Source organism: Zootoca vivipara, chromosome 5 (assembly GCF_965207765.1).
Source record: "Zootoca vivipara chromosome 5, rZooViv2.hap1.1, whole genome shotgun sequence".
NCBI classification, from domain to species: Eukaryota; Metazoa; Chordata; class Lepidosauria; order Squamata; family Lacertidae; genus Zootoca; species Zootoca vivipara.
In genome coordinates, this window is record NC_142588.1 from 74,197,696 (window position 1) to 74,212,457 (window position 14,762).

The window sequence follows — 14,762 nt, forward strand, 5'->3', positions numbered from 1 at the left end:
CACTTAATCAAAGAATCTCTAAGAAATGTACACAGAGCAATTTAAAATGAGTATCACTCTACATTTTTTTTAAAAAAGAAAACAGATATGCATAACTTGTTTACATGTCCAGATTGGCTTGCTGAAACAGGCGTCTAAAGCAGTGAGGGTTCCTGCCTAAAGTTAATAAGTAGGGACTTCCAGTGCGGCCATACTGAAAACTCAAGCCCTTGCCTGCATTTAGCAGCAGTTCTGTAGATGGAAGTGGTCAAATTGCCACAAAGGGCACAAGGCGATTCCTCAAGTAAACTAGTCCCAAGGTATCTTGTGTACACATCATCTGTTGTTGTTGTTGTTTAGTCGTTTAGTCGTGTCCGACTCTTCGTGACCCCATGGACCATAGCACGCCAGGCACTCCTGTCTTGCACTGCCTCCCGCAGTTTGGTCAAACTCATGTTCGTAGCTTCGAGAACACTGTCCAACCATCTTGTCCTCTGTCGTCCCCTTCTCCTAGTGCCCTCAATCTTTCCCAACATCAGGGTCTTTTCCAAGGATTCTTCTCTTCTCATGAGGTGGCCAAAGTATTGGAGCCTCAGCTTCACGATCTGTCCTTCCAGGGAGCACTCAGGGCTGATTTCCTTAAGAATGGATAGGTTTGATCTTCTAGCAGTCCATGGGACTCTCAAGAGTCTCCTCCAGCACCATAATTCAAAAGCATCAATTCTTCGACGATCAGCCTTCTTTATGGTCCAGCTCTCACTTCCATACATCACTACTGGGAAAACCATAGCTTTAACTATACGGACCTTTGTCGGCAAAGTGATGTCTCTGCTTTTTAAGATGCTGTCTAGGTTTGTCATTGCTTTTCTCCCAAGAAGCAGGCGTCTTTTAATTTCGTGACTGCTGTCACCATCTGCAGTGATCAAGGAGCCCAAGAAAGTAAAATCTCTCACTGCCTCCATTTCTTCCCCTTCTATTTGCCAGGAGGTGATGGGACCAGTGGCCATGATCTTGGTTTTTTTGATGTTGAGCTTCAGACCATATTTTGCGCTCTCCTCTTTCACCCTCATTAAAAGGTTCTTTAATTCCTCCTCGCTTTCTGCCATCAAGGTTGTGTCATCTGCATATCTGAGGTTGTTGATATTTCTTCCGGCAATCTTAATTCCGGCTTGGGATTCATCTAGTCCAGCCTTTCGCATGATGAATTCTGCATATAAGTTAAATAAGCAGGGAGACAATATACAACCTTGTCGTACTCCTTTCCCAATTTTGAACCAATCAGTTGTTCCATATCCAGTTCTAACTGTAGCTTCTTGTCCCACATAGAGATTTCTCAGGAGACAGATGAGGTGATCAGGCACTCCCATTTCTTTAAGAACTTGCCATAGTTTGCTGTGGTCGACACAGTCAAAGGCTTTTGCATAGTCAATGAAGCAGAAGTAGACGTTTTTCTGGAACTCTCTAGCTTTCTCCATAATCCAGCGCATGTTTGCTATTTGGTCTCTGGTTCCTCTGCCCTTTCGAAATCCAGCTTGCACTTCTGGGAGTTCTCGGTCCACATACTGCCTAAGCCTGCCTTGTAGAATTTTAAGCATAACCTTGCTAGCGTGTGAAATGAGCGCAATTGTGCGGTAGTTAGAGCATTCTTTGGCACTGCCCTTCTTTGGAATTGGGATGTAGACTGATCTTTTCCAATCCTCTGGCCATTGCTGCCCATTTGGTGATATCCATGTGTAGAGTCGTCTCTTGTGTTGAAAATCTGTAAGGATTTTCAATTATTTTTACTGTATGTACACATCTGTAAACTGTTGTTAACACCGAGGAGCAACAGAAAAATAAAATCTGTGGTTAAATTTTGCAACCACAGCTCATAAAGACTGGAGAGTGAAATAACTGCCACAGCCCTGAATTCAGTGTATTAAAAAAGAGCATAATAAATTCCAAGCACTGTCATATAATAAACCAAACTTGAACATTCACAAAGTACGAGGAGGAGTTGACTAGAATAAATTAGAACACTCACAGATCCATCCAGGAAGAAGTGATAACTCCCAGGACAATCTCGAGTAAACCTTCAGAGCAAGTGTCTGGGAAATTACTGACATGGTTCATTAGCAAGTTCTCAACCCCAGCAACAAGTGATTAGAAAAAACAGGAATACAGGCAGCTGGAAGGAATAAGTGGAGAACAGTATCAGCAGCTTTCTCTGGTCTGACTGGAGGTGAAAATCCTAGAGGTTGAGGAGTAGGGAGCATTCTGGGCCCTAGCTACATTATTATTATTATTATTATTATTATTATTATTATTATTATTATTAAAAAAGCAGTATATCCAGTACAGTATAAGATGCCTGATTATCGTCTTCCAAAGCAACTACTCTATTCCGAACTTTAAAAATGGAAAGCATAATGCTGGTGGTCAACAAAAGAGGTTTAAAGACTGTCTCAAGGCAAGTCTTTAAAAATGTAGTATAAACATTGACAACTGGGAAACACTGGCCTCTGAGCGCTCCAGTTGGAGAACAGCCTTTACCAAAGGTGTTGTGGGCTTTGAAGACACTTGAACCCGGAACGCAAGGGAGAAACGTGCTAAGAGGAAGGCAGACTTGGCAAATCCACACCGTGATCAACTCCCGCCCGGGAACCAATGTCCCCACTGTGGGAGGATGTGTGGATCCAGAATTGGCCTCCACAGTCACTTACGGACTCATTGTTAAAAAACCATGTTTATGGAAGGCAGTCTTACTCAGCTATGAGTAAGAAGAAGATAAGTGGTTTGTTGGGAAACTGCCATCCCCTTTCAATTGTCTAAAGTTTGCTCATGCAAACTTTGCCTGGTAGCTTGCTGGATTCCTATAGGTGGTGGGGCGTGCTAACAATGATTGCACATGCTCATGTCACTGAGGGGCTGTAGTCGCCCGGTGGTTAGAGGTCCTCTCCCAAATCTCCCCTGAATTCTGAATTTTCACATGTTCCATCTACTGAATATATATTCAGGGTAACAGATTTTCCGTGCCATTTCATCAGTAGCAGAGAGCTTCTAAATTTCACATTGAGTTATGAGATATCACATGTGCTTCCCGAGCACAAAGGAAGGTTCCTTCTGCTCAGGCACGCAAGCCATCTATCACCCTCATCCTACTAGTGTGAATGCCAGCTGTCACAGCATTATTTTGCTCTTTGCCTTGTCCAAACTCACTAAATGCCTGCCAACACTAATTGCTTGCACGTTTCCATCACTAGACCAGTTTAAAGTAATATTTAAACCAACTTCGGATAATCCTATGCGATAAATACTGCATAGAATGAAATCCCTCTATGAGGCCAGAGTCCTTGAACCTTCAAGGTTTTGCAGCTTTGTGCTCCTAAACCTGCAGCAGAAGCAAAGGAGGCTCAACTGGAACTTTTCAATTAGTTGTTATATTGGTTTAGTTTCCTCCCGAGGATAATATATTCTTTCAAGCACATAGAATTGCATCACCAGTTGGGAAACAAGAACCAAGCTTGTGCAAACAGAGCTTAAATTAAATAGTAGAGAAGACCCTTTGCTGAATTTAAGACTAGAGACTCACCCTTCTCTGCCCCCAGAGAATGCGCTATTTCAGAGACTGCATTATTTATCTGTATTGAAAGGATAAATTATGTTCTCATTGGCATTTTTCTTTGTAGGTGTTTTTCTGTTGTCTATTTGATAGCTTTGTTTTGATTGTTTTGTCAATCTGTTTTACAAGCTATAAAGCACTAATCCAATATGAGTAGGTAGGTTTGGGCATCTGTAACCATTTCATCTGCTCCTCTAAGTCCTGCTTTCCCAACAGAAGTGTACATATTTTAATGTATAATTTTGGAACAAGTTATTAACCATTAGATTATTATTATTATTTACATGGTTAAAGTATTTTCGATGCCAAAATGCCCTTATCAATTGCAGTCGGTCACATGTAATGATAGCCGAGGTAAGGCAAATAAACAAAATTACACAGTGACCTACCTGATGTAAAGATTTTTTTTGGTATTAGTTGCCCTACCACAAGTCCTTTAGAATACCATTTGCCGCCTTCTCCTCTCTCCTGGAAGTAGGTCTTGGCTGGCCTGCTCTAATATCCCAGCTAGCTCACATAGGTTTGTGAAACAACCCACCCCACTTCTGGACTCTTCCATTTTTGATTTTTTTTTATTCAAAGCTGAGCTGCAATCTTTACATAGATTAGTGTGGAAGGTAACTTTCCGCTGAATATAAAATTGGAGTTTAAGGAATGCAAGTGTTCCCCTGCCCTGCTTGTTTATGGGAACAGTTCTGGCTTACATTGAAAGGTTTGGGGGTTCCGTTGTCAGTACAGCATCACAAGGAAACCTGGGGCACAAGGATGAAATGTCTCATATGAGTTCCACCAAGTGAAGCTGAGTTCCTTCAGGTAGAGTAGCCACTTAACATGTTGCCAGAGACAAGGAAGTGCTGCACCCAAAAACTGGGCAGAAAAATGGCACGTGGGGTTGGATATTTTGTTATTAATCCCACATAATAGGATTGGGGCTGATCGCCAAAGAATTGATGCTTTTGAATTATGGTGCTGGAGGAGACTCTTGAGAGTCCCATGGACTGCAAGAAGACCAAACCTATCCATTCTGAAGGAAATCAGCCCTGAGTGCTCACTGGAAGGACAGATCCTGAAGCTGAGGCTCCAATACTTTGGCCACCTCATGAGAAGAGAAGACTCCCTGGAAAAGACCCTGATGTTGGGAAAGATTGAGGGCACAAGGAGAAGGGGACGACAGAGGACGAGATGGTTGGACAGTGTTCTCGAAGCTACAAACATGAGTTTGACCAAACTGCGGGAGGCAGTGGAAGACAGGAGTGCCTGGCGTGCTCTGGTCCATAGGGTCACGAAGAGTCGGACACGACTAAACAACTAAACAACAACAATAGGATTAGATTCCAGCTGGTATCATCCAACATGGCCAGTGTTGAGACATGATGGGCAATGTAGTCCAAGAATAGCTAGAGGGCCCCCTTGGCAACCCCCTGATTTACAGCATTAGTTCAAGCATTAAAACTGAGTGTGCCCCCCCCCCCACTCCATTGCCTGAAAAGAGTTTGTGGAGGCAGTTCAAAGCCCATGAAATATCTGACTTTAAGTTTCAGGACGTGAATTTATTCGTGCTGAAAACTTAACACATCTATGGCAACTGCCTAAACATAGGCAGTAAATCAAACCAAAAGAGCACATTAGGCACATGTTCTAGTTTTAAGATACAAATGTTATTTGCATTTTTGGCCCGCTGTAAAATAGTAAAAATACTTTTTTTTCCATTAAGTTGTCATGCCGGCCTCCCTACTGATCTGCACCCAATAATGAAAAATGCAATTCTGAAGATGTCCAGAGAAAACTGTAATTCTCAAGAATGATAAAGCAAATCTGTATATTAGACTTACGGGGATAACGTATGGTAAACATGCATTAGACAGAGTTTCCATGTATTTGTCAGGGCAGCCGAACTCTTTTTAAAGCATTTGGCAGGTTACTTGCAACGGACAAGCTTCTAATCTAATTTATGTCACCGTCAAACTTTTATTGTTAAACTGTTATTTTAATAAATCTTCACCAATTGTATAGCCAAAATATGCACTGTCAGGTTTTACTTTGGAAAGGTATAATGCACCAAGAATTACGTATCCCAGAAATAATGTAAGTGGGATTAGGGGGTGTTTCCCTGACAATTGGACATAACAAAACTGTGTTCTTATCCACATCTATGTTGTGTTAAATAAGGAGGTGTAGGACAGCAAGTACATTTTATAGAAATGGTTCCTTCAATCAGAATTTCATGAAATTCATATTCTGAGTGCAAAGGACACAGATTTCTATGGAATGGATCTTTTGGACCTTCAGAATCAGGTTAGCCCTGCTTTGCTCAACAACACCACAACATGCATGGCTCAGTGAGACTGTGAGTGAAGATTGCTTGAGGGCTTCAGCAGTTTGTATAACATTAATCATAAAGGCTGCTGACTCTCATGCATGCACACATTTCATACACAGTTGGGCTGCATGGTAGAGATTGACATGCAAAAGGGTCCAACGTGCTCTAATGAGAGAGGTATGTATGTATACTAGCCAACCTTTCCACCTGAGAACCCTTTGTACTGTCTTATATTAGCTTTATTGTTACTGAAATATCTCTGTTTTCTTTTCAAACTCAGCTTGCATTTCCCCTTTAAAGTTTATTTGCATATATGATACCCGATATAGAGTGGGTTTTATTTTCATTATCAGCTTCATTATTTGTACACATGCCTCCAGCAGCTGAACACTTCCTCTGAAGGGATATGAATGTATAATTTATTATTTGAATGTATGGAAAATATTATTAGCTGGATGAGAATGTAGGCTTCTAAACTTCCAATAAAATACTGGGAACACAGCTCCAGTTGCTGAATCCTCCAACAACTTGAAAGAACAATTCCAGAGGGATCCATTATCTCCTGAATGAACATAGGAAAAAGATGCTAAAGCTTGAACTTTCTAATTTTCTTTCTTAGAAAACAAAATAAAAAAGAGTACCAGGTGATCCCTTATTCCAGCACTCCAAAATACATGTGTATTGCATGTGTGAAGTTTTATCACTACCACCATCATACTTGACATAGGATATAATGTCTGAAGGACCTGAAGCCAGTCTAGCTGCAGGTTTTTTTTTTACCCTATAGCTCTCTGGTGCTTTTTAAGGAGCCCCACTGTAGAAACTGGGTTGGAGTCAGCTCTCCAAGCCCAGTACTCTGTTAAATGGAGCACATGGGTTTTCAAGGTTTTCTGATTCACAATAGCATCGCAACATCTTGGCATAATCTTTCTCTTTCCTCCAGGCATGCAGAGTTGCCAGTTCCTCTCATCCCTGGCTCCCCTTCTAGGGTCTTGGACTTGTTTGGAGAAACTAATTGGGGGGGGGGGGGAAGGTTCATGCAGTGTCCAAGATAATTCTTTGCAACTACCTGTCTCTAAATCCAGTGTTTCCAAATCTGGTGTAGGCTTGTCCTTAGGGCAAATGAGGCACTACCCCAACAACCTCAGTTTGCCCTCAGCCAGCGCCTACCTGCCTGGCTTCTTACTTAAGACCACCACTTTCAGCTTCCAGCTGAGAATGTGAGAAGTTTTGCAGTTGTGTGACAGAGATGGCAAGAGAGTATACCACTTCCCTCTCAGGTACATGGCTGGAGCAAGCAATGGCAGACTTGAACAGCACTGGATTTGCTGATGCCTTTATCTGATAGATCGTTGTAAAGATGGGACTGAGTTTTGATCCCTCTTTTTACAGACCCCCCAAGTGTCCCTATTTTCCTGAGACACCTCCGATTTAGAGAAGCCGTTCCAGTTTCTGATTTGATCCCCGAATGTCCCACTTTTCCTTAGGATGTTCCTATTTTCATGGGAGAAATGTTGAAGGGTATGGAGTTATCCGACCCCTAAGCCGTCTGAAGGCAATCCTGTATAGGGAAGTTTTATTAGTGTTTAATGTTTTGTTATGTTTTTATATATACTGGAAGCTGCCCAGAATAGCTGGGGCTACCCAGTAAGATTTGTGGGGTATAAATAGTAAAATCATTATTATGGAATGGCACATCCCTATTTTCATCGGAGAAATGCTGGAGGCTATGTTTTTTTATATTGCATCTTCCTGTGTGACTAAAAGAGGGCTGCCTCTTCACTCACATGGTTCTTATACCCAAGCTGTTCTACACAGTAATATCTTCACCAAAACAGGTGTGGCTCAGTATCCTTGCACTGAATTGAACCTGAATTGAACTGAGATCTGAAGCCTGGTCTACCAGGCCAAGCCGTTTGTTTCACCTGGATTCCTCCAAGGGGAAGAGAAGTTTGGTTTCAGTCACAGGTTTAATGTGCAACCTAGACTAGATTGAAAGGGTTATTTCTCATTACTCTCAAAAGTGGCATCTTTCTTCTCAGGCTGGCAAGAATACATTGCAGGCATTGTAGGTATAGCTGCTAGTGTGTTGCTGAATTTTTTTTTCTGGTGTTGAATATTGCAGTTTCCAAGACAAGGCTTGCAGCAGACACAACAGCAACAACAGACAGCTGCCCTCGTCAGACAACTCCAAAAACAGCTGTCAAGTAAGTATGCAGCACTGGATAAAGTATTTTGTGTTTCTACAGCTGGGAAGTACATTTTATGCCGGTTAACTTTCTGTAAGTAATAAATATTGATGTAGTCCAGGCATCCCCAAACTGCGGCCCTCCAGATGTTTTGGCCTACAACTCCCATGATCCCTAGCTAGGAGGACCAGTGGTCAGGGATGATGGGAATTGTAGTCCAAAACATCTGGAGGGCCGAAGTTTGGGGATGCCTGATGTAGTCAGTTCTGGTGATAAGACCTATAACCTGAAAATCGCCCCGTGCATGGATGCTGTTGATCAGTTTTAAATCCCTTGATACTACTTTAAAAAGTAGGTCTGGGTATTGGATATGATCTGCCATGGATGTACATCTAAGTTGTATAGCTCATACCCAGAATACTCAAAATAGTTGGTCAAATTTTTAAAACTGGTTTAACTGGCAATTGTGTGTGAGAGAAGCAACTGAGTAACTTGCGCTTCTCCAGGGCTACAGTTCCCAAAGGAGAGGAATTGTTACAGGCAATCCTACTTTTGCGGAGGGGCTTCCGTTCCGGACCTCCACATGTGTCAGCAGAGCACACAAAAACTCACTCTGGCCAGCTCCACCCCATTCCACCTCTACCCTGCTCCTGCTGCCCCCCCCTTTTCATGACAGCATGGGGTTACTTCCAAATTCGGCGCCATGCGTGTATGTGCAATTGTGCATCATTTGGATGTGCCTAAACTGGGAGTTGCCTGTACTTGATAAGGTGGGAAACCAGGGCAGCGAAACCAGACACTTGCAAGCCACGAAATGTGCTCCTTTCTTTGGTTCTAAATCACACGTCTACAGATGAAGCCAAATGCTTCCCACTGCCAGCCATATGTAGCAGCAGTCCTTGGTTTTGCTGTTTGGCACTGCAAAAAAAATAAAATAAAATCGGGGTGAGGTCGTCAAGCACGTGACATACCACAACACATGGGTGATGGCCAGTGTTGTGGGCTACGTGTTCAACTGCCCTGCTTTACGTTTATCATAATTCTGTCGCAGCAACTCTGACACAGCATCCTCAGGTGCCATTTTTTTTTTGCAACAGGGCTTTGATGAACAGAGCTTACACTTGATGGAAGATATTTGCCAGAGATAAGACATCCCGAGCACCTATCCACACACATTCATGGGAGATACGGTGCACTGAAATGTTCATTTGTAGGATCAACCTCACCACTAGCTGTGATTCTAGATCGCTGTTGAAACTAAGGCACTTTCACACCATAGGTTTAAGATGCCTTGATACTACTTTAAAAAGTCACGGCTTCTCCCCAAAGATTTGTGGGAACGATAGTTTAAGGGTGCTGAGAGTCGTTAGGTGGCCTCTATTCCCCATTAAATAACCGAAAATGCAGAGTTGTAATGTATTTGGTTTGGGTACCATTTGCTACCAGTTATCTGGCCCTACTAGAGCCAGGGCCTTTTCAGTACTGGCCCCAACTTGGTGGAACGCTCTTTCCCAGGAGACCAGGGCCCTGCGGGATTTGTCATCTTTCCGCAGGGCCTGCAAGACAGAGCTGTTCCACCTGGCCTTTGGGTTAGACTCAGCCTGACCCCTGTGTTTTCCTCCCTCATGGCTTGGATTTATGGACTACTTGAAATGAGGCTGCACTTTAAATTTTAATACTGTATTTTAATCTGTATTTTAATTAATTGTTTTTGTTTTATTGTAATTCTGTTGGTGTGAGCCGCCCTGAGCCCGGTTTTTGACTGGGGAGGGCGGGGTATAAATAAAATTTTATTATTATTATTATTATTATTATTATTATTATTATTATTATCTGTACTTGCCAATACGTTCTTTTTGAAATCAGTGGGGCTCCTCCGCACATTAACCTGGGATTGAATCTCATTGACTTCAGTAACTTGGCACAGGATTTTAACATTTGGGCATGTTCTCTCCCCCCACCCCCGTTTCCTAGGTAACCAGCCACAGCAAGGTGTGAATCCATATGGTCATCCTTCAAACTTCTGAATCTGGAAGATGGAAATAAGACAACGTGTTTGCACTGAATAGGGAAGCAGAATTTGTTGCACTAATTATCTCTCTCTCCCCCCCCCCATTTTTTTGTGCTGCAACTGATGTGAATATATAAGAAATAGGCGATTTTTTGTTTTGTTTTTGCACTTAACTAATTATAAATGTATGGATTATGTGGGATTATATGAAGAACATTTGTTGCTGAAGAATATATGGATTTGGTGCTTTTAGGGTATTAACACTCCCCACTCCCCTCTACAGGATTAAAAATCCTTCCTTTCTTTTTGTGGAAAACAAGTTTTGTTTTTCTTAAGAACTGCACTGGACCAAACTACTTACGAAAAAGGCACTTCCATTTTTTTTATTTAATGCACAAGGGTGACTTCCCCCCCCCCTTTGTTTTCGGTAGAATGTGTATTGATTTCGGTTTTTTAAATTAGTTTTGATCATGTTTGTAGATTTCATAAGCACTTTATAAAAGAATTTGTTTGCAAAGTTCCTGATTTTTCTGTTGCTTTCATTGTGGTAATAAAGTTCCTGAAGGAGGATCCTTACCTGTATTCATCAAGTTTCTATTTAGAAATCCAGTGGTTTGACAATAATAAGCCTGCTAGACGACTTCAGTACAAATCTCTGTGGCAAGATCTCCAAGAAGCAATTGATCAAAATGAGTACCCAAAACCTAAATACGTAATCACTGTTCACTTTGCTCAGATAAGCATTAGATCAGGCATCCCCAAACTTCGGCCCTCCAGATGTTTTGGACTACAGTTCCCATCATCCCTGACCACTGGTCCTGTTAGGAGGGATCATGGGAGTTGTAGGCCAAAACATCTGGAGGGCCGCAGTTTGGGGGTGCCTGCATTAGATGCTCCTTGAAAAGCTGCAAATAATTACACTGGTTTTACCCTGTAATCATTTGCAGTGTTACCCGTGCACAAGACCTACTGAAGTCACTGGGACTTTTGCGTGTTCAATCATGCTCAGGATTGCAGCCTATAACTGCAGTTTGAGACTAGAATAATAAAATGCATAGGTTTTCATTCTGTTTCCTGTAATTCCACTAGAGATATGCTAACAGCATGCACCAGAAATTAAGATAACCATTTTCTATTTCTCAGTGTGGGCATTTCAGAATAATTTTGGGGAAGTTGTTTAATCTTCTTCTAATTCTTCTTTTTTACACACGTTTCCAGGTATTCTAAACAGTTTTCCAAAAGATTTCATAATATAGTTGAAATGTAAGGAAATAGCTGTTTTCTGAAATGCTGTAGAACTATTACTTTCCTTTGGGTTTTCCATATATATTAAATAAAATCACTTCATCCACTCAACTGGATCTACATTCCCCATGAAAAAAATGTTCCTTTACACAAACTGTCATGTCTGGAAGACGGGTAGTTTTATTTTTGTATGGCTTTATTCAGTCATGAAACCCCAGCTGCAGTCTAAAGTGATACATTTCAGACAAAGGTTTACCACCTCATCTGCTGTTTGTGAGAACTAGGCCTTAGTTTTCTAGTCACAGAAATAGTTAGTCATTATTTTGTACGGTGGGTGTTCAAAAGTTTAAAATTTGGTTATTTTTAGTTGTGTAAATAAATTCAGCTGTATTTATAAATTTGCTGCAAAAGCACAAGTAAATTATCAGATTTATTACTATAAAAACAGAAACTATTTTAATCTTGTGGAAGTGGCATTTGCTCATATTCGAGTAAAGAATAATCAAAAGAAACTACTGTTTTGTGAATTTTTAGTATTCTGTGATAACCTTTTAGAATTAGATGCACAAATTTTGAATGTGACTCATGTAGGGCATTTAAAAAAATACTTGAGACTATTTGACCATGTTTTCTGTATGGACTTTTCATTTGCCTTGTGATAAGCCGATCGTAAGGCTTACTGTGAATAAACAATCTCTACTGAGCAAATTAGTCAGATTATGTAACATGGAATCTGCATTGCTATACCCAGCCGATGCATTTCTACCTTCACACAGGATGTCCAAATCTTTCGTGTAATAAATACTTTTTGAACTGTTGTGTTTGTTGTGAAAACATCTGCACAATGATCCACTTGCATCCAGTATCTGCCTACTTATGCAAGGAAAATATGCCTGTGCAATATGACTTTTGATTTTTCTTTTCTCTCTTCCTGTCCTGCCTCCCCATATGTCCTCAAAGTCTGCTCCAGAGCCTCCCCAATTCCTCTGGAACAGATTTTGAGGGCACCAGGGGCCAGAAAGGGGGGAGGAGGAAGAAGTTCCATTTCAGGAGTGGACTTGTGCTATGCTAGTTCCAAATTTCATTACATTGGGAGTTACTCCTCAGAATATGAAGGCACTGTTATTTCCCCTAATCTTGTAGGTTTTCTCAAGTTATTAAGAGCTGAAAATATATTTTAATGTATCTTGTGTGTCAAAAAAATTGCAGGTGCGTGTTGACCTCTGCTGCCACTGTGTATATTAGGGCAAAGGTAGAATAGCACTCACTTGCATGCTCTGTTAACACCTGTTCAGTCTGTGTGAACTTAGGGTATTTTGTCCCAATGTCATTTGGCCTTTAGTTATTATGTGGAAGATCATCTACTATTCTGCTGACAGCCCCCTATGTTTGGATAGGTTCTTTCGGAAGTGTTGATAATCTTTTTAGGATTTTACCAACCCGGTTTAAACATTACATCAAATTGTTTTAAAGAGCACACCTGAATTAATGGTTGTCAAAACTATTTTACTCACTCTTTGGGGACATTTTATCTCCATGAACCCTGCCCATGCACATGAATTTTAAAATGGAGTTTAAATAAGGACACAAGAATGACCTTAATGGGTCAGACAGGGCTGTCTTAAGCATATGCGGCACCAAGGTGCAGAGATCCACCCGGCGCCCCCTCCCCCCCAAGTTGCCCAGTCCCATGTGCACAGGAGGATGGAGTTGCCCACCTCAGCATCTCGCTGGCTCGGTCGCCCCTGAACTCGCGGCGCAGAGCCGCCCGCTGTGGCGCTCTGACTGACGGGTGGGCTCTTCCCCGGACTCAACTCTCGGGCCCCGGACTCTCGGCCTGACGCCCCTAAAAGCCTGGCACCTGGGTGCCCTGCACCCCAGCGCCTATGGGTAAGACAGCCCTGGGGTCAGATCGGTATTCTGTTTCCCACACAGCCACATCCAAATGCATCTGGAACAGTCTTCACCAACTTAGTATGTAGTGCACGTAAGTTGTGGGCTTACTGTACACACATGGCTAGCAAAGCCTAATTTTCTCTTTACGTGGATCAGGCAAAAGATGAACCTCCCATTAGAGCAGGCATCCCCAAACTTTGGCCCTCCAGATGTTTTGGACTACAGTTCCCATCTTCCCCTACCACTGGTCCTGCTAGATAGGGATCATGGGAGTTGTAGGCCAAAACATCTGGAGGGCCGCAGTTTGGGGATGCCTGCATTAGAGCAATATAAAAATTATGGATGCTGCTCTCCAGAAGTTTTTGGACTATAGCTTCCTGGCCATTGGCCGTGCTGGCTGGGGATGATGGGGATTGGAGCCCAACAACATCTAGAGAGTCACAGGTTCTCAACCTTGGTCACAGCTGTTTCATTCTTACAGATTGGGAACAATCTGACTGCAGAGGCCAAGGACAGGTTGTGATTGCTCTAGACCTGTAGCCGTGCAGCTGTTGTTGGACTACATGTCTCGCCAACCCTGACACTGGCCATGGTGGCTGGGGGTGATAGGAGCTGAACAACAGGTGGAAGGCCATAGGTTCCCTACCAGTGTTCTATACCCTTTAAAAACATCACACCAGAACACTCTGTTTTCACATTATTGGGTAATATTATTACATTGTGCTGCTCACAATTGTAGAACTCTTTTTCTCTTGGATATTGTGAAAGTTTTGCCTCCATACAGATCCTGTACTGCAGAACAAAGGAAATACTGTCAAGGTGTTCCTGTTATATCTGCTCAGGTTCTGGATGTCCTCGACCCAGCAAAGACCAAATTTGGGAATACAGCATATTTCCATCAGGTGAAAGGCTGTTCCTGCTATAGTTTTGCCCATAGTCAACAGGCATGATAGTGGTTGTAATCTTTCCAGGAAGCAGTGTGGTGGAGTTGCCATCCTCCCTTGCCAATGCCAACAGTTCTGACAGTCTTGGCCTTGGCAGAGAGGCAAGACAAGATAAGTGAAACATGCATTCAGATCCAGGAGTGGAGCAGGTAAACCATATTTAGGTCTGGGCTGGTACTTTTTTGTTTTTTTTAGGTCTGGGCTGGTGTGTGTTTTTTAACCAGCCAGTTAGAATAAACCACAGTTTCCTATAGTTCAGACATACCAGGAAAAGGTATGCCATTTGCAGATTTTCAGTTAAATGCACATTTCTTAAAAGGGGCTTGAAGTATGAATTTTATTCAGGTGAATGGAGGTCCCAATAAAGTAGCTAGCATCTTAAGCATATAGAAAAAGGTTAATTCTCGCTTTCCCTCTTGAAGGGATAGTGTCACACAGCAGTTGTGGGCTTAGGCTGGTGGATCAAGATTTGTGCCATGTTACCTGTAAATTCACCTGTTCTGCAACAAGCTAGATGCAGAGAATCATGTATGGTCTATGATGCAGTGGGAGTTCTGTGCACCGCCTGCGGGCTGTG

At 42.2% G+C, this 14,762-nt stretch overlaps 1 protein-coding gene across 4 annotated transcripts in view; it reads left to right on the plus strand.

Annotated features, from left to right (window-relative positions):
* MED12L (mediator complex subunit 12L) overlaps positions 1-12,162 on the plus strand; it is a 180,444-nt gene extending 168,282 nt beyond the window's left edge. For all 4 annotated transcript variants that reach the window (XM_088669804.1, XM_035132415.3, XM_088669803.1 and 1 more), the window contains 2 exons: positions 8,026-8,107; positions 10,064-12,162. In XM_088669804.1, the coding sequence (XP_088525930.1) occupies positions 8,026-8,107; positions 10,064-10,116 (135 nt within the window). In that variant the 3' untranslated portion in view covers positions 10,117-12,162. The remainder of the gene's footprint in view (positions 1-8,025; positions 8,108-10,063) is intronic.
* Positions 12,163-14,762: the final 2,600 nt, after the last annotated feature.